This window comes from Notothenia coriiceps, unplaced genomic scaffold (assembly GCF_000735185.1).
Source record: "Notothenia coriiceps isolate Sejong01 unplaced genomic scaffold, NC01 NC01_scaffold00037250, whole genome shotgun sequence".
Lineage (NCBI taxonomy): Eukaryota > Metazoa > Chordata > Actinopteri > Perciformes > Nototheniidae > Notothenia > Notothenia coriiceps.
The window spans coordinates 2092687-2114308 of NW_011369951.1; the positions used below are offsets into that span (position 1 = coordinate 2092687).

The window sequence follows — 21622 nt, forward strand, 5'->3', positions numbered from 1 at the left end:
AGCTGGGAAATTGGTTAGTTACAGGTTAGTTCTTCTTCTTCTTCTTCTTCTTCTTCTTCTTCTTCTTCTTCTTCTTCTTCTTCTTCTTCTTCAACAATCACCATTTCGGCTAGTTCGGATAATAACTTAAAAGAACTTGATATGTTTGGTAGCAATATCTGACGCATCCTTGTTTTCACGGTAGAAAGTGCCTGAAGAAAAAATGAATTTAAAAGTATAAAGTTTAACAGAGCAAAGCACATTCAACATTTAGTTTATAATGATGAGTTACATTTTGAATGATATATTTTTCACTGTTTATACTCTGTTCAGTCCCGAAACAGTCTGCAGCAGGGCAACGTGGACGGAGCTCGCCGTTTAGGCCGCAACGCCATGATTCTGTCTGTGGTCGCCATCTTGGGAGGGATCGCCATCATCGCCGCGGCCATCGCCCTCAACTGGGGATGTGAGTTACACGGAACACCAAAAACGACACAAAAACACAATTTAAATTTGAAATGACCGTATTGTTTTTTAAAAACTCAAGTATAAGTCACTTTAATTTGTAGTTAAATAAATGTAGTTAGTAATGCTGTCAAAATTATCGTTTTAACGGCGGTAATTAATTTTTTGAATTAATTGCGTTAAAATATTTAACGCATTTAACGCATGTGCAGAATGGCGCGCCCCATACATCCCACCAGTGGCAACAATGGGGTAGGCTACAGCCATATCAAGAAATGGCTTAGCCCCCACCATGAACAATGATGTTAAAGTAAGCAAAATAAAGTCCGCCAACTCGCGCCGAGTAAATTGCACAGACAACAATTAGTAAGATTGATTTCAGTAGCCACTTGTCTGGAAATACCGAAGACTAGAAACGGTTTTGAAAACTTTTGTCACGTAGTGATCGTCTTCTCAATAGAACATCTTTGATAATGTCTTCTGGCCAATCAGAATCAAGATAACGACGTGGTGTTGTTGCAGGAATTCCTGACGGAGAATACTTTTGCTGTAGTACATCTCTATATACATCGATACAACATTACGTGTTGATAGAAATCAACACGTAATTAAATAAGACCCCACGGTTTGATGATTGATAGGTGTGTGGGCTGTCTTTCATTTTGACACACAGAACAATGTTATAATAAACATACATAGGCCTACATACTGTATGTTAAATGGATATATCTGCCTTCTTTCATTTATCTTTCCATTCCCACAACAATATACATAAAGAAATGGCATATTTTGGACATAGTTCGAATGGTGATTAATCATGATTAATTAATTTTTAAGCTGTGATTAATCTGATTAAAAACGTTAATCGTTTGACAGCCCGAGTAGTTAGATACCTTTTACAATTGTATTAAAGGCTGTTCAGGAACAGGATCAGAGTACTATATTTATCTTGGCGGAAATTGCATTTTGTAACCATATAAAATGTAAAAATCGAATACATTTAAATAAAATAAATAAGTGAATAACAATTGAGAAGTTAAATTAAAATGTGCATGTATCTACTACTTCTACTGTACTACAATATGTAATGACAGCAAATCACAATATTTACAGTAGAGTAGTTATATTAATAATAATATGGTCAAGAATAACTCTTAAATATGTGTGACTTTCTGTCTTTTTCTCTCTGCAGTAATTTTAAAATCCTGATAAAAAAATAAAATAATGGCGACACCGACTGCACGACAACATCCGACCAACACGACTCCGTTTCCCCTCCCCGAACTTCCTGAATCATTTCTCCAGCGCCTGCACCAGATGAAAAACTAAATCTGTTCCCTGCTATTGTTGCTGCACGACGTCGACGAGCATGGACACTCCCCCGACACCCACGCCTCGATTTGGATTAGGAGAAAAGTGTGGGTCACCTGATGTTCATCTCACCCTGTGGTCCACAAGGACATCTGGGATATATGAGCCTCCATGCAACAAGTCCAGCGATGGTGCAAACCTTCTGATTCTTTTATGCCAAATATTTGAAGACTTGGTGTTCTTGGTGAACTGAAAGAGGGAATGCTGCTGCTGATGGTCCGGCATGAACATGAAGACCAACTTTAAGAGTATTCATAGAGAGAGAGAGACTCGTGTTTCATCATCCAGATCTTCCTGCTGCTGTTCATGGTGCACAAACATAAAGTCGACACACTCATAGAGAGTCCTGACGTCACAACTTAGCAGCTGTTTACTAAAACAACGTTCACGTTTTCTTCTCTTTCTGTATTCCAATATAAAGGAAACTGCTATCTAATACAGTTATAGGCCTATTCAAATATATACCATTAGTTGTTTCAACAAAGTGAAAGGATAAAGAGGGAGTTATCCCCGGTGTCATGCAGAGACCCAAACACAAATCCACAACACAAATATATAATAAAGTATGAGTAAAGTGTATGAGAAAAAAAACTGCATATGATATTTTGCGAAAAGCGTTTCCTCCAAAAAATATCCAGGAAATGATTTCAATTGAAAGTAGCTTCATCCACATCAGTCTTGGTCAGAAACAAGTTGGTTAGTTTTAGGTGAAGGGTGTAAAATAACAGAAGTTTTGATAACAAATAAATGAACATTGACTTCTGGTTTACAAGGGACAAAAATGACTGTGCATTATTCATACCAACGGCCACAAACAGTGTAGGGGAAAAGGCGTTTTGGGTTTGGAGATTCTTTTGTATTTGACGTTTTACATCTTTTTATTGGAGTTTTCTGCTTTCTTGTTGACGTTTTTCGGCTCTTTGTTGGCGTTTTATGTTTCTTCTTTGGCTTTTTGCGTATATTTGTTGAGATCTTGACTCACTTTGTGGCCATTTTGCGTCTCTTTATTGACAATTTGTATAACTTTTTCTGTGTTTTACGTCTCTTTGTTGGCATTTGCATCCCCTATTATTTCAAAGCATTCACATACAAGAGTATGTTAATTCCAAAAAGTTATTCTTCATTTTACGTGCATTCTCCTACAAATGTCCAGTAAAACAAACCGCTTGTTACATACATTTGGTACTCAAAGTAAAATGTTGTTTTCACGAAAAACCGAATGTTTAGGTTGAGGAAAAGATTGTGATTTGGGTGAAAACAACTACTGGAAGTGGTGTTACATGACTGTGGAAGTTACGTTTACAATTAAATCAACTTTGACTTCTGGTCCACCCCGACCTCCTTACCAGGAGGACTTTGTCAAAATTGCAAATTAATTTTCTGGGAAACTAACCAATTACAGTGCATTACTTTTTGTATAGATACAAACAACAACGCTGTGCCAGACACAGCTGTTGTTTCTGTTTCTTTCAATGTTTGTATGCTAATTGTGAACTGGGTGGGGGCTTTGAGGAAATAGGCTGTTGTTATGGATCTAAATCATCTCTTATAACCTGTGCATGTTTACAATATGTATAACAGAATGCTTTTACATAATACCGTAGCCTCATTTAACAAGAGCGCTAACTGAGCAGCACTTTGTAAATACATAATACGGGAATTGTGTTATGTCTACCTGGTGTAGAGAGGTGCAGGAATTACTTATTTGAGTGGTACAAACCTTGAATTGAGCATTTCCCTGGTTCCTTCCACAAAGAGCTAATTGGATATTTTCATTGGATTGTGGAATATTCCAGAAACAATTATCTGTGGAAAACCTACATTTAGGATACCTACAATTTTTTTTAGAAAGGATAATCTCCACATATTAATAGAAATTCAATCTCCAGAAGAAAATGTTATGAACAAAGTACGGCACGGTCACTTGACATCACCAGCGCCAAGCTAAAGGTGGCTAATGTTCGGCTGGATGAGATTTACTAGTCTCATTCAGCCACCTGTTTTCAACTGCGGTTTCAAAGACACAAAGAATCCTCAGAAATTGACGAGTAGGTTATATTATGACGCATTTAAAGTTGGAAGACTAAACGGTAAAATCTCTTTCGCATTTTTGAACCACAAACCTTATTTCAGGGTTCTGACCAAATGCACTTCCAGAGAAGGGATCAGGAAGTGCTAGAATGCTAACTCATTTCAGGGTTTGAGGACTCATTCCTGCAGCACGCTATTGATATCCAAATGTTTTCTCTTCCTTACGGATGTAACTGACCAACAAATAAATCCCCACCAAGATTGCACAAGAGGGATTTAAAAAAAAGAAGGAAGCAGATAAATGTTGAACTTTGCACCAATCAGAAGGCGTCTCTGCGTAGAGGTGAGGTCTGATGTGGTCAGGTTGGGGGAGGAAGGTAAAGTTGCCTCACATCTTCACACTGTATGTAGCATGTTTACTAACCACATTATGCAAAACAACGGTCCCGGCTTGATTGTCAGTACGAATGCTAGCTTCCCTCAGTTTATTGTGTACTTGTACACGGTTGTGTATGGACTTTGCTTGCGCTACCTCTCAGAGTTGCCTACAGTGTTTTATCACGTTGTTCCACTGATTTTAACCGACTGTTAAATCTATTTGTGTTCCTTTTTTCACTTACTAACATACTAATAATGGTATTAACATGAAGGGTGTTAAATGTGAACACATTCCCAGAAATCTGTAATTCAACTGGTACAATTTCTGTGACCAAAAAATATATGTATATAATAATACATATATTATATAATGATATATCTAATTTTACACATGAAATGAACAGTTCTGAGGAAGATTTTCAGCATGTATCATTTGTTTTGTTCCTTATTGGCCATTTTCCAAAAAGGATGCACATTCAATTACCAAGTGACATACAAATAATAATCATATCTACTTTTTAAAGTATTAACCCTGAGATGCATAAGTGGGTCCTTTTTTACCCGGTGAGGTGGTTTTCTTGAAGTATCTTTGTAATTGCATTTTTTTTATCATTTCATATTCCTCAAAAAACATGTTTTGGATATCATGCCATTCAAATTTTTAATTCACATTTGAAGAAATTGTAGTTTTTGTATTACTACCCCAAGCTTCCATAAGTGGGTCAAAAATGACCCACATGCGTTTCCTATGGAATCCTATGGGAAAACGTTTTCTTTCAAAATGTAAAAAAATGCCTAAAATTATAAATAGTGAAAAATTAAATATTAAATATTTCTAGCGTGAACCAAAATATAATAACCGAAATGACAAAAATGGCATGAAAACCCATATTATTCTAATAAGGGTCCTTTTTGACCCACTTATGGAAGAGTGTAGGGTCCAGTCACTCGTGCATCTAAGGGTTAATATAGAATCTAATTTGCAGGCTTTTTAGCAAATACCAAAATCTATCAAATTAGCCACTTGGATTATTGTTCATATTTTGCACCTTTCCTGAGATGTTTATGCTCACGATTAGCTGCATTCATTCAACAGCAATAATGAAGAATTCAGGAGTACAATTCAATCATTGATGTACATTTCACTTGTTTTTATTTTCTTGTAAAAATTTCAATTTGTTTGAGGCAATGTTGTGTTATTTCAAGCTCATCATTTACTGTATTAATTCAAGAGCTTGATTTATAATGAATGTGATTACATTTATTCATTTACTTAGCATTTCCAAGAAAGGCTACAAAAAATGAAAAGAATAAGGAGTTGTAGATGTGGAGTAATAATAATAAAAAAAGAGATAAGTTGCATTAAATAGATATACAACGGTCCAGTCAAAATATGAGAGGTCTTAGCTTTTGATTTCATTTTGAAAATCTTCCGCAGAACATCTCAACTTCACTTTCTTCTTGTGTTATTTCTTTAGTCTCCTGTCTATCATTTTCATTTCTTTTGTAAACGCTCTTTTGATTCCCTGATCTTTGTATTTTTATATTTCTATTCACATTATCTGGATCTCTTTTTTGTATTGACATGATAATCTACTGTTTGTAACGCTCAGTATAACCTGCTTCCTGCTTGCTAAAAAAACTCAAACTGGGGGGGTGCTATAAGCATGAGTCATTATCTAATTATTGATTGCTATCTCCTGACACCGGACTCTTTCTGTACCTGTGCATGCCTTAAACTGACAGAATGAGTGTACACAAATACATTTATCAAAGTTGATCTACTGCTGTTGATTATTTGATCATGTTTGCAGGGAATAAATCCCATTAAATACCTATCAGTGTGCAGGCTCGTGAATACATCTGAGGGTAAATATCATTTCTTAATTCGACACTTTTACTGGTGGCAGCGTTGTAAATACTCTAGGGGAGATTTAATTAGCGTTGGTAGTACATTATACAGGTGTCTTTGGTCCAAGGAGCTTGCTCTATAAATCCCAGTCCTGGATGGAAACCAAACATTCATTTACGACTGCCAAACACGCCAGGGGAACAGGGTACTATAGACTCTAGAGGAGTGTTACATTTACAAAGATATGGATATTCTCAAAAAGAAGAAGACATTCTTAAGTCTCAAATATAAGTTAGATATATAGATTATAACGCTAAACATTTGCATAAAGAAAAAAGACATTCCTGATATCAAAATGTACAAGATAAAAAAATAAGGATTTTTCTTTCACTATTGGATTAAATGTATCTTAAAGGGGCCCTATGCTTTTTGGGGTCTACCCTTTCCTTTAGTGTGGGTGGGATACATCGGTTTTTGTGCATGTAAATGGTCTGCAAAGGCTAAATTCCCTGTGTTCCCTCCAGAGGGAGTTGCTCTCCCACACACACGTGCTATGTAACACTCGTGCTTTTATTGGCTATAGCGCTCCAACACATTCTACGTGACAGGCTAAGGGGCGGGACATCTCTAGAACAATCACAACCGAGCCGGCCAGCTAACCAATCAGAGCAGACTGGGCTCTGGTTTCAGACAGAGGGTGAAAAGAGGTGCTGCAGCACAGGCAGTATGAGACAAATAAAGAGCTTTTTGAACATTAAAGCATGGAGACATGTGACAGTAGAGACACTACATACAAATATGAACCTGAAAATTAGCAGAATAGGACCTTTTTTACTACAGCAATGGGATTCAGTATTCACAATGTATTCATAAAACCAGCAGAAACCACTTTTAGTTCTTGTTGACTATTAACAATTATTCCAAGACAGAGATACCTTCCTCCTCCAGGACATCAAGATCAATTGTTGTCCAATTATTATTATTATTAGGGCCCGAGCACGGAGTGCTAGGACCCCAACGGTGTCCTAGCACGAAGTGCGAGGAACCTATTGTTATTGGTGGAATTCTTCTTCTTCTTATTATAGTGCTGGCGTTTCCTGTTTTTGAGGGCTTTAGAACGCTCACAAAGTTGTATAATTTTGCACGGATGCCATGACCCGTGAAAAATTCAACATTCTGGAGTCAATGGGTTCAAATTGTCCAAGGTGCTCGCTAGCGCCACCTATGAAAAACCCATTTCGGAATAAATTTAAAAGTCGCACCGTAACTCCGAATGACCTGAAATTTTGCACACATATCCGGGTGGACCTGTTCTACAAATAATCCTCTTGGACCCCTAAGCTCCGCCTACTTTTATTTTTTTCTAATTAGCATAATGTTCAAAACAGTGACATATTCACTTAAATTTCAATTTTCTATTTTTGAACACCAAACTTCGTATACAGCATCGGCGGAGGGTTATACACATTAACGTAGAAAATGAGCATGTTAACACGATAAATATTGCCGCCATGAATCAAAACGTACTAGCAAAAATGCGGGGCTTAGAAATAAATGCTCATAACTCATCAACAATGTATCCATATATCACAGATTTTGGTGGATAGGTTCAGTCCGTCTTGGAGAATAGGCACACCAAAGCATTTTCATTTTGGACTATAGGGGGCGCCAAAAACACCACCAATTTATAACTCAAGAACGGATGGACGAATTTCTTTTTTTTTTTTCTTTCTTTACACCATACTACTCGCTGGCTATAACGGACTAAATAGTGAGATTTAAAGTGTCGCACAAACGCCAGAATGTTGGGGCGGTGGCCCCTATACTACATATTTCTTTAAAAATTGCTGATAGCATAAAATGAGCTTTCGGACGCAAAAACTTTGGGAACAACACGTCAGAGTCCACCGACTTTTACGACAATGTAAAAAAAAAAAAAAAACGTTTTAATTTTTCTAAAAAAAAAACTGCTCACTAAGCGCCCACTAATAAAAGTGCTATGCAATGTAGCCTTCACAGTATGTTATTGCCTGTACTCACTGCTAAACTTTTGACAAAAATTTACTACATTGAATTAAACGGACATATATTCTATTGGCTCCATTAGCACCGGCCCGCGAAAGTCGGCCAATAATTTGATAAAAATGTGCGTTTTTCATGCATTTTAAGGAGCATCTTGGGAACTCCTCGCTAGGGAAATGATCGGAAAAGACTCGGCAGTCCAGGAGCAAGTTCAGCCCATATGCCAATGTATGCTAAATTGGCGAAGGAAATAGTTGATCGCCAACGAGGAGGGGCTCGTAAGCAACGGATAATTTTCCATTGTTTGACCCATTCTACATGTCACAATGACTCCAAACAACTCCCAACTACTCGCATACCAGTAATTCCAATATTCAGCGACGCTGATCTCTGCCTCAACNACCTAAACAATAAGTGTCGCTATGCAACTGGGTGAGGCCACAAAGTATAGCGCAGCATTATGCATTTGTTTACATGCCCACCGGAACCCCGAGGCATTACCAACAGATCAACGCACAATCAACCCATACAGGACATCTCTTTCTCCACATTAAGTGTTAGACATTAGAATTGACTATTCTTGTCTGTCACATACTCTTCTTGTCTGTCACATGAAGCGGTATTGCGCTAATAGGGAAATTATTTTGACCGAAGAGATTTAGATTTGCTTGCTAACGGGAACTCTGACGTCGCCATTGTGTGTGCTTCGCGGATGCACTCGGCTGCTCGGGTCTGCTCGGTCAGCTTCCGGATGAGGAGGCATTCGTTCGACCAACTTACAGTAGATAACATTACAAACATTTTTAACAGGGGCCATAATAGTGTAAATAATGTTTGTTTTGGCAGTTACAACTGAATGTAATGTTTTCTACTTTTTTACATCTGGGAAGGCATTTGCCTTCATCAGATGGAAAGTGTCTTGACCAACAACTTCAGTATTTCTTATAGCTATGCAGGGCATGCAAGCGAGCAAACACAAACAAGAACAAACAAACAAGTGAAATGAAGAATAAAATTGAAATTGTCAAATATAATATTGTGGTGGTTCATCTTATAATTCAGTCTATAGAATGCACCAGACAGCATCTAAGACCTGCAAAAATCTAAATTTTCTAGGGGGAGGCCCCCCAAACCCTTCGTGCCATTTCGTCCGCGCGCATTTTACAGGGCAATCTCTATTGGGCTCAGGGCCATCTGTAAATTAGCTTAGATGGCCCACAGGGCATGCACTGGACACTATACACACAATACATCTCTGTGAAAACTGGACTTGACACATGTTTAGCAGGAAATTGGGTTTTCTTACAGTTATTCTCTTTTTGGAAAGAGACCGTTTTAGCTGCTGATGGTGAATAAGTCCAGTCTATTGACTCAAGCTATTAATGGTGTATTGTTTATTATTTTGCAGGACAATATTCAAAATGCGTCATGAAGTCCACATTACTAGGCCTGCTCCTTTACAGTAGCACTTTGAGCTGTCTGAATGACCAGCAGTTGTTTGTCAGAGTTCGGTGTCAGACTCAGTCAAAAATGTGGAGTGGAGGTGTTGGAAGAAACTGAGCAAATCTGTGCAGCCACTGTTCAAATCACCACAGTCCTTCCTTTAAAGCTGATCGGTGCACTTTAAAGATGTGGTACACAGACACGGAGGAACTTAAAAACGGGATGAATGTGGAGAACTCATTTATAGCTAGAACTCTTTGTTTCACACCTCTGCGCACCTGACCAGCTTCAGAAAGTGGGCGTGGCTTTCAGTTTATTGGTTTTGGAAAGTTAGGCTTATAGGGCGAACACAAACCATCCTTCTTACCAAACAGCTTAACATGATATTCTGAAGTTTAAAGTGTATTATTACTTCTCGCTGAATAACAGAAGTTTATTGGGGGCCATGTCATTGTAAAAATGTGTTTTGTGAAGTTGAATTTGATCCTTTCTACACATTTCTGCCTTTCCTAAGACTTTTTTTCATGATTGAGCATACATTTCCAATTGTATATATCGTTATCTGGAAGGTTAGACAGCTGGTAAGTCAGAAAACGACATCACTAAGGCAGCAGAACTTTTCCAATCTTAGTAGTGAAGAGTTTACTGAGTAGTACAGGCCAAGTCAAAAGATACAAGACCTCCCTGAATACAGCTGGACCCCTTGAAGGAGCTGCGATAGGAGACACTGTCGTACAACTGCCTGGCAGCCTCACAAGTCACAGCTGTATACTCGCTGAAAAAACTCACATGACATCGGGACTAGTGTTTGCCACAAGGCAACTCTGGGACACGGGGAAGAAAAACAGAAGAAGAATAAGTAGGATGGGATGGTAAGACGATTGTTAGCTTGTCTGGCCATCTCATTTCTAAATTTGGAACAAGTCAAACATCGGTGTCAGTAGAAAAACATCAGACCTGTCACCTGACATGTTTTTGAAGGTGATTTGTAACTCAGCAAAATGCAGAAAAAACCTTCAGTTAAAGTAATTCAGTTTTGAAAATGAGGAATGGGAATAAAAATGTAATGGCCTGAAATGCAAATCTGATTCTGACCTGTAAAAATACTATATTATGTTTCCCTACCAAAATACTTAACCTGATATTAATCAGGGTTAATTTGTAGAGATTTGTTTTCACAATAATTTGATGTAATCACATTGGCAAAAGGATGTTAAACACTTACCTGACCTTAACTTCTTGTAATGTACCTGACCTTAACTTCTTGTAATGTGTCTCTACAAACTACTTGAACCGAGGAGCAACAGGTCAGTCTTTGCTGCTGTATCAGTTATGCATTTGCCCAAAACAATAGACTACATGAAACCTCCACACTGCAGAAGTGACACCTCTCTCTTTCCTTTAAGAAGTATTGAGCAGGAAGAGCTTTCTTTCCAAGTGTGATTTCGACATGACAGAAGAGATGCTCGTGTTTGTTTTGCCCCGTTATAGAAGGCATTTCTATACATCTCTGGAGAGCAGCAGGCGTCACCTGCTCCAGCAGCGAGGAGCCCCTGTGGAGGCATGAATACTTTACAGATATTGACTGAGGGTGGGTCAGGGATCAGAGGAGACCCACATCTGAGCAGGCTATTTCAAATAGTCTCTTATTTGATCCGTTGGAGAGAGGGATATTGATTATCTGCATTGGCCTTTTAATTAGTCTGAAAGCTCTGCCAGTGGCACCTGGAATGGTCTTTGTGGTTTGAAAAAGGGGTTCACAATTAATAGAAACTTGCAATATCCAAATCGCAGTTACTAAATTACTTATTTTCCAAACTGTGCTTATCCAGTTGTAGTCTAACAATGTTCCACAGGTGTGTGTCTGTGTCTCAACCTCTGCTGTCTCTCTGCAGGTGTCCTGGCCGGTCATGATAACCGGGTGAGCTGCTTGGGCGTGACCGACGACGGCATGGCCGTGGCAACAGGGTCCTGGGACAGCTTCCTCAAGATCTGGAACTAGAGTCTGAAGGTGAGGGATGTATGAGAGCAGCTGTGGTGTAGAAACAGCATCAGCTACTGACTGCCATCTGGTGGTCGGGAATGAAGGGGCAACATGAAATATAAAGAGAAACCAAATATCAGGGCTGGGGGATATGAACAAAATCATACATCACGACAATTTACACAGATATTGTTGGGTGGAAAATTGGGGCTTTCACACATTTTTACACTGAGGTTTTTGATGAATTATCATCAGTAATTTAGTTATAAGGCCTAAGCAGGTAAAAAAAAACTAGTGTAATTTCATTAACTCAATATAATATATATATATTGCCCAGACCCAACCAAACATGGTGCAATTGTTATTATAAATTTTTTCATCTATCTTTTTTCATCTATCTTTTTTACCATGCCAGCTTTTATTTTTCGCATCAGAATTTCCTCTTCAGATCTCAGTGATTATTTTGACCTAGGTCACAAATGATATATACATGTGAGCAGTTATATTTCGCTTTTTGTGGATATCTGTATTCACTAATCAAACATGTTAAAGGCGACATGAGGATTTTACATTTATCTGGCAGATTATTCTGAATAATAAGATTAAATGTGTTTTTTTATTTGTTTCCAGGTGGCATCTGGACTCCAAAGTTGAGTGGAAGACCATTCCAACATCACAATGTTCAATTTTATTGCATATCCAATCTTTTCAAAAAAACACCATGATACTGACTCCAAACACCCCAAAAAAACTATCAAGGGCAAAAATTCTCTCTTTCTCTCCTTCTCATTTAAAAGAGCACAATTGTCTGTCAGTCATTCAGCTACACACACAAAAACAGAAGAAAAAAAAAGGTTTGAGGAATCTAGTGGTTTTCAAAACGGAGCGGAAAAATGTCCATTCCTCCATAAACATGGTCTGGTATTGTAGTAAGTGAAAATACAAACACCCCACCGCTGCCGCCGCCACCAAACCAACGTGTCCTCATCACACGCAGCTCTGAGCGAAGGTTATTACACGACAGTGATCTAACTCTTAATAGCTTTTTGGCCATGTTTCTTTTATTGTTTTCATTATTCCTTTTACGTCGAAGAGAAGTAGATCAGCGAACTGTCAGGTAATGTTTAAAATGAGGATCAAAGCTTTGTTTTATTTCCTAGTCTTTACATATTTTAGAGAATGTTTTTAAGTGGAATACTAGAAAATCACAACATTTTAAATCCAGCTTTATCCCACTGGAGAACAAAGCGAGAGAATTGAGCTTCAACAGCGAGTCCTCGAGCCACTTCTGGCCCTTCTGTATATTTAGCCCCATGATACTTTTACTGTTTTGTTTTTTTCAGTGTAGTCCACAAAAATCTTTGTTTGCACAAAAATTAAACTTTGCATATATAGAATAATGTCGAAAGAAAAAAAAAGTAAACTAACCAAGCACATGCTGTTTATGATAATGAATGCTCGTTTTTAAAACGAAAAACTACAACAAAAAAAAAACATTTTAACCGTTCTTACACCTTTTTTGTCAGGCGACAGTGTAGAATAATCAGATGAAGATTAACCCATCGGATCATAATCCACCTGCCCCTCTTTTTTTATTCCTTTTTTGTTTTTTTCTCCTTTTAATTTAGTGTTTTTCTCCCGGTTTCTGTTGCCCGTGGTTGGGACCGGTGATGTGATTTGGTCGGGTTAGGGAGTACCTCCACTTTAGCCCGGTTGCAATCCGGACGTTTCTCTTTTAACAGAGGTGCCCATTCCGTGCTTGGAAATGCAGTTACTACTCTGTGAATGACATGTTGTATAAATCAATGTTTGAAAATAATGATATTGAAACTTTTTAAGTTAAAAACGAAAAAAAAAAAGATTTTGGTTGTCTGCCATGGGTGGGTTATCTCTTAGAATCGCATGCTGTAGAATTGCTTAAAAAGGTGCATATGGAATTAAGTCCTTTGATGTTTTTCTTTAAGAAAATAACCTGTTGAATATATCAATACAATGGTATTTATATTTTTCTTTTTTTCCTTTTTCTCTTTTTTTTCTTTTTTGGCTACTCCGTGCATACATGATTCAACTAAAATGTCAAAGCTATGCACTTGAGAAGCAAACCCTGCAACATAAACGGTTACTCGGTCCATACTTGGGAGGGATTCCACAAATTAAGAAGTAACGTAAATGTTTAAAATTGTACACACATGCATACGTACATTCATTCACCTAAACATACACAATCTCAAACGGAACAAATAAATTGTCATTCCTTCTGTAGCAAACAAAAATTCCACTTACAAAGAAAAACATTTTATAACAGGTTTTTTTCTGTCCTTTAATAAAAAATGAAAAAAAAAATCTTGCAGCATCTGAATGGCAGAATTTTCTGTTGTTCCCCTTCTCCTTGTAAACAGAGACGCTCTTTCTTTAGCAGTAGTGACATTTTTTTCCATTCTGTTTTTTCTCTGCGACATTCTGTACAAAAAATGTGCTGTAATTGTGCGTTAGGCCTGGAGTTGGCAAAAAATAAAATGAAATAAAAAATATTAAAAATTAATTAAATTCCCTTTCCTTTTCTCTCTTTCTCCATCAAATAACTGTAGAGCTCTGCACCCCAACTGTTCCCTTTTCACCTTTTGTATTTAATTTTAAAGTCAGTCAGTGTACAACCGAAAGCTGGATGCAAGATAGAAACTATATTAAAATGTACTGTTATTTAAGATGTAATAAAAAGCAGTTTGAGATGACCTCCTGTGTTGAGTGTGATTCACTTAGAGCGGTTACCACTGAAGCTAGAATGTTGCAGACTGTTTGGTTTCCTTGTAATTATGTTCAAGTCAAATAAACAATTTCTTATCCACTGTTGAATCAGCCTGGCTTCTCTGTACAGTCATTTGCACAAAGTGTATTTGCTCTTTGCATACTGGTACATACAGAGTATAAAGGTTGAAATCACTTACTATAATCCTTTCTACATGTGAGAATAGAATAAAAACTGCAGACCATGGCCATCGACTTGTGATGTGTTCTGAACACACTCAGAAAAGCTACTTATAGGGTCATTTTGAAAATATCTACAACCTCTCTTAAAAATACTTCCTGACCTTTGTGGCCACCTATTGGACATAAGTATAAAATACAACAAACGATACAAAATAATAACCTCACAAAGTGATTTTAAGGTAAGCAAAATACAAAATATATTTTATCGAAAGCAATTTCTGTCAGTGATCACATGAAACTAAATAAGTTTAATGAAGTACTTTACTGGTGTACCATTTTGTATAACCTGTACTCGAGTATTTCTATTTTATGCAACAGAAATAGTAATGGAAATACATTTCAGTATTTTACATTTACGTATTTCTAACAAAAACACAATCATTTATAGGATATGCATTCATATACTACCAAATACCTAAAGCTGGCTCCATTTTGCCAAACTACAACAATGAAATACTCATTAAATAGTGATAAAACAGGATTCTATTTTGTAATGTAACACTTTCAAATATCTATTTGAATACTGAGTACTTTAAATTATGGTATTTAAAGTTTCATTTCAAAAGTATCATTGATAATACTTCTATACTTTTACTGAAGCAACATTTTGAATGCAGGACCAGATTTTCCTTCCATTTCTGGTTTTGATATGTCAAGCTATAAATGAAATGTCAAGAATAATACTGCATGTTAAATGATGAACATCAAAAACTTTTCTTAAAATATTTACTTTAAAAGTCTAGCCTTTAATTAGACTGAACTGGGTTCTGCATGTTATGATAACATGTCTTCTATGACAGCCCAATCTTATGTGCTCAATCTGCAACAAAACATAAGGTCACATCTGTCATGAATTGAAATTCTTAATAAATGTATTATCCAGAGTTTTTGTACATGCGTAGTCTAATTGGTAAACAATGAATGAATAGATTGTGTGCAGTGATCCAGACAGTGGCCCTCTCACTCTGTGGTCTACTGATTGGGCAATCACTCCTTTACTGTAGCCTACGCCCAGGCCCGGTTCCAGAACAAAATGACTCAGGGTGCATCTGAGATTAGAGAGGGTGCAGTGGTAAAGTGCTATTTTTATAAGTGGGGAGTGGACCTAACACCCTCTGGGGGGGACTTCTGAAGATTTTTTTTTAGGGTTCGTTTTTTGCCGAAGTCCTCTGGCACTTGCGGGTCGCCGAGGGGTGGCGATGTTTGGGGCAACGAAGACGTGGGCGAGGCGGGCAGTAGGACGTTGTCCATCATTGAATGCTGTGTAAGCACTTTGCAGATGACGAACGCGCAGCGGCACAGGTCACGCGCACCTGACATAATAACGTTACTTACAGTTTAAATTGACCAAATAAATGCAGCAGACAATTTTTATTTAACCACAATTACAATTTATTTAATTTCAACTATATTCTTCTTATTATTATTATTACTATTATTGTTATTATATATGTAATATTTGTCACTTTTATTTTTGCAGGGGGGTGCATAACAACTCAACTGAGGGAGCAATGCACCCCCGTAGAACCGGGCCTGCCTACGCCCTACATTACTGCATATTTGGGTGACAAGAAGTTGAAGAGGGTCAGAGCGCTAAAGTGGCATTACCACCCAAACAAAGAGGAAAATTGCCCCATTGGCCTTAGGTCAGATTCCTCAGAGGCATGAGAGGGCCAGCACCTCATGTTTGTCTTAGAGGAAGATAATGCTAAACATGAAAATGTTGTCTTATGGACATCACTGTCTAGATTGCATGTCGTCAATTGCCCCTTTGACTGTTGATTTTGACATGTTTAACATGTTCAAACCATAGACGTTCAAACTCACACTGAAATATACAGAAGCACACAATAAGCATTCTTGCATTTTAAATATAGAATTATAAATAGGTAGACTTGTAAATACATGAAGCATGAGAGAAACACTTATATTTGTAACATATACATATAATAACATTGCAAATAAGGGAAACCTCTATTTAAAAAAAAGAGCTTTGCTACAGTTTAAGTGCTTACTAGTAAAGCCTTTTAAATTCGTTTGTATTATTATAATGTTATCACAGATGTTTTTGTGCCTCAGTAACGTAGGGTGACCAGACGTCCCCGTTTTCCGGGGACAGTCCCCGTTTGTATAGGCTTGTCCCCGGTTGAAACGGGACGTCTGGTCACCCTACGTTACTGAGGCACAAAAACATCTGTGATAANGTTGTGTGTGTGTGTGTGTGTGTGTGTGTGTGTGTGTGTGTGTGTGTGTGTGTGTGTGTGTGTGTGTGTGTGTGTGTGTGTGTGTGTGTGTGTGTGTGTGTGTGTACGCGTGTACGCGTGTACGCACATGCCTCAGTGTTTTCCAGGTAAGAGAGTTCCCCTGCTCACTGACTCGTTGTGATTCCTATAATTGGGTCCCGTTTGATTTTTGCCGACCAGCACCCCGACCCCCTCCTCCCCATCTCCCCCCTCTCCTCCTCTTCTGAAGTGGAGGGGACTCCTGGGTCTCTGCTTTTGTGACCTGTGGGTGTTGTCATCTACTCCCATCTGCTGTCTGTCCTCTGATCCTGACTTAACTGCATTCATGTCCTCATTTACTCCAAGTCCTCTGGCTGACTCCTGCATTCCTGACAGTTCCCAAAATGAGACATATTTCATGATCAGTTAAGTAATCATAACATTCATAACAGGCTAATTGTTACCTGGCTTTTGTCCCTAATTGATGAACACGAGATAAGTGGAAAGTGAAAAGAACATTGTAAGAGGTGACACATTCAGACAGCCAACTTATCAAGAGAAAGACACTGTGTGATGTGAGAGTTGGGCATACTTGCTAACAGTAGTACGTTTTCGGGACTAAAAACATGTTTCCCAATATTTTCCAGATACGAATTATGAAAATCTGAAATTGTGTTAAAATACAAATAATTAAGTTACAGCTTTAACCCATCACTTTTAGTTAAAATGAACAAAATAAAGTCCACCTGGATAATAAAAGGATAGATATAATGAAAATTAAAAGTAACAACTTTATTCAAGTTTTTCCTAGCTCACAAGCAAATTCCTCTATTTTTGTTCAATCAAGCTCAAATCTTCCCTAACTGGATATTTGAGGTTTGCCATGATGTATTTATTGGGAATATTTCTTTATCGCGATTCGCAAATGAAATTCTTAAACCAGACAAATACCAGAACACAGAGTACACTTATTCCTCTTTTACCATACTAATTTCTGTTTCTAATCTTACTTAATCCTGTAAGTATTTGCCAGTTTTACAATGCAATAATATAATGGCGCATTTCCATTGCAGCGTGTAGCACGGTTTAAGCGTGCCGTGCCAAACCCGGCCCGTCTTTTATTGCGTTTCCACTAGGCGTAGTTCCGGCTAACGGGTACTTTTTCACAGTTTTTCTTGCTCTCCAAAATCCAGGTTCTTTCCGGGCCAACAACCGGGCTGAGTATGCTAAACTAGTGAGAGAATCGTTGGCAACTACAAAAAAATGAACATATTTTACCGTGATTTAATTATAATACACGTTTCAAAATGATACCGAAGTAACAACATACCGATACCGGTTAGTAAAAACCAGTTAATGCTTTGACGAGTCTGCAGACAGACGGCAGGCGAAAAACCTTTTAGAATGTGTGTTTTCTGAATGGAGATCGGCTAAGCTAACGCAGTATCCGACCGTCCACACTCACAACAACGGCCTACACACATAAATAAACCAGCGACAGTATTCACCATGACACAGACAGTCTGTGGTTTGTACTTGTTTAACTTTTGTCTAGTTTCTGAACAGATATGAGGAGCTGTGAGCTCTGAGGGCTAAGAGCTAACGGCTGATGTTCGTTTTGTGTTTCGCATTGAAGATGACGTCACGGCTCCGCCTACACTGCGTTACTATAGTTACTTACTACCCCAGTTCCTAAACTGTAATGGAAACGCAGCATAAAGTGAGCATGGCCTACCAAAGCCTAACTATAGCCGTGCGAGGCCCAGCAGTGGAAATGCGCCACTAGAGAGCAGGTACTTTCCTGGGAGAAAAAAGGTTCCCATTCCTGATTGGCTGGGCGAATTGCAAACCAATCAAAGTTATTGCAACACAAAAAAAAACATGGGAGCGGCGGAGTGATGAGGAGGTGTCGGCGTTCTGGCGATTTACTGGGAAGGCTTGCAGCCTGCCAGTAAACCCAAAGCAAAAGAAGAAGTGACGTCAGCAGTTTCATTTGCCTAATCCTTCCCCAGGGACTTATTCTGGTGTGAACGCGATCTGCTCTTTAGTTCTGGGAACTAAGTACGGCAAAGTACTTGGTGTGAAAGCGCCTATTGATTACAAAGTCTTTGAAGATCTGGAAAGATTCACCAAAAAAACTAGTTTTTTAGAGACCAAATAAACAGCAATGTTCAGATCAATTACTTATTTATGTTTTAAATAAAGTTGAATGTATTCTTGTATTAATATCACTCTATAACCATATTACGTTAAGTCTATCTGTTAATTTTAGCTTTCTTTTCAAAGTAAAATGGTCCTGACGTCCTCTACAGTGGACATAATGTAACATTTAAAAATCTAATTATATTAAAAAAGTCTAAATTGTTTTTTTAACCATAAATAGGTAGGAAATAAAGAAGATTGGAAAACATTTTTTTTCCTCGGTTCCCAGGAGGTTATACAGTAGCTAACTCTGGCACAGACCAATGTTTGTATGTGCACTGTGCCTAACAAATAAACTTAAATACATTTAAAAACCACAAAGAATAAATACAAGTAGCCTCTAAAAATGAATGTTATCAGCGAGGTGCCATGACAGCCATCACAGAGGACATCAGGCAGACAGAAGACAGAAAACGCGGCATCGCCTTAATTCAATCCATCGATTGGATAATTGAGTCAGAGCGGGATAATTAAATCCCTCAAGGTTGACTGTAATTCTCTCCAGCTGTCTCCTCTCATATGTTTCTCACTTTATCTGTGCATCGTTCCTCCCATCCCCCCCTCCCGACCTGGTGCCAGTAAACCAGATTATAGAAAACTGCAGTTACTCAGGTGCACGATAGTGATCTAAAAACGAGGATTTCTGTTCGTTCTACAGGTTTCATATTGAACCGGCAGATGTTTTTATGCCGATTTAATACTTTTATTTTTAATGTAATATAATAACAATTATTGACTAATTAATGGAGCACTAACTGTGAATTAAAGATCAATTTAAAAAGGGAACCGATTCATAAACAATACTTTTTTAGCTGCAGCTCCAAAAGGGGATTTTTTTCTGAAGTTGTGATTCTATGATAATAGTAAGCAATTTATTTATGTATTAATAATAAACTGGATGTATTTTAGTTAATGACATGAATGGTTGAAGATAGAATTTAAAATAATAAGTAATTTTTCAAAGCAAAAAAATAAACTGGATACATTTTATTAGATTTTGCACAATTCATTTAATAAATACAAATGTAATCTAAAGCCATTATCAACAGACAGATGTTTGACTATTTCGATTATTTGGTTTCTTTCAGACACAAATATTTGCTTGATATGTTTGTTTTCTATTGAAAATATTATCTAGATCAAAAAGTTTTTGTCTTCTTCAAAAAAGTCAACAAACATTAGACAATTATCAGCTTGCAGTTTGGAATTATTTGCTGGATATCTTTGTTTTCAAATTAACAAAAAACATTTTTGTTTGGTTAGGTGCCTTATGAGATTAATTATTGTTGTCTATGGACAGAAATGTAATTAAGATTTTTTTTTTCTTGTAAATGTGTGATTTAAATCTCTTAGAGTTTCTTCTTTCAAATGTAGGACTTAGACATTTGGAGAATATTCAATTTGAATATTGTACTAATTACATTACTAAATGTTTTACTTATTTATTGTAGTTAGGTATTGTACAAGTGCACATTTGAACTTTAATTATTTGTATTTCATTTCATTATATTTTTCTTAAATGGAATAACTGTTAAAAAATCCAATTACCCCTGGGAAAAAAATATCTGTGATTCTGAAATAAAAGGTTTCCTCATAACTCCCTCCATCTGGCAGATGTCTTTTAACCAGCTCAACATTCATACACACCACAGAGGAATGTGAGGGACACATTGGGGACTGTGAAACAAAGCTGGAGCTCTTTGAACATTCATTAGACACACTGTGCTCTATGCAAGGGAACAAACATCACACACACCATGGAGCCTGACGCTTCACGCTGAGCCTGAAGGTCAAGACTGACAGGAGAACACACACACACACACACACACACACACACACACACACACACACACACACACACACACACACACACACACACACACACACACACAGAAGTAAAATGTAGTTTAAAACTCAAAGTAAAGTCTTGATTATTATAAGTACATTAAGAAATAACTGAAGCTATCAGAAAAATACAGTTTAGTAAAAATATTTCCTAAGTATAGTGTAGCAGAACATAGGAATAATATGATTTACTTTGTGTTGCAGGGGGGGCTGGACATTATATTAAAAGAAAATAGGATTAATTACAGGACTCGGTGTACCCTGCAGTTAACTGGAGGGCTAAAACACATTAAAAGTGCTCGTGCAGTTTGTTCGTACTCACCAGGTGATGGGATATGGATGAAGCACGCACAGTGGACAGGTGGAGGATTACCGAGCCTAACAGTTAGCAGGCTAACTGTTAACATCGCTAATAAAATGTTTGTACATTCATTACATTGCATTTACCTGACGCTTTTATCCAAAGCGACTTACAATAAGTACATTCGACCAGGAAGATACAACCTTGAAGAAAACAGAATCATATCATTACATCAGGGGCCGTATTCACAAAGCATTTTATCTTACCGCTAGGAGTGCTCCTAACTCGCGCTAAAACATTTTACGTAGGAGTTTTTTCTTAAAAGTTATTCACAAAGCCGCTGAGACCTACTCATACTGAGGATAAATCACTAAGAGTGAACTAAGAGTGACGCGCTGTTGCTATGGATGACGTCGATTCTCGTGCATGAGTTTAGAAGCGGTCAGTACGGTGATTGGTTGTTCAGAGTAGGCGGTCTCGGTGAAACTCATCCGCAACATCCCACAAACGAGCCCACTAAATCACCGAAAAACAAGGAA

The 21622-nt window shown here is 37.7% G+C and overlaps 2 protein-coding genes across 3 annotated transcripts in view; both read left to right on the plus strand.

The window, feature by feature from the left end:
• The window catches only part of LOC104967170 (proline-rich transmembrane protein 2), a 6622-nt gene extending 1833 nt beyond the window's left edge, over positions 1-4789 (plus strand). Inside the window, exons 4-5 of the mRNA XM_010796586.1 lie at positions 313-445; positions 1637-4789. Of these exons, the coding sequence (XP_010794888.1) occupies positions 313-445; positions 1637-1653 (150 nt within the window). The 3' untranslated portion in view covers positions 1654-4789. The remainder of the gene's footprint in view (positions 1-312; positions 446-1636) is intronic.
• The window catches only part of dazl (deleted in azoospermia-like), an 86765-nt gene that overhangs the window by 29234 nt on the left and 35909 nt on the right, over positions 1-21622 (plus strand). The window lies entirely within an intron of this gene.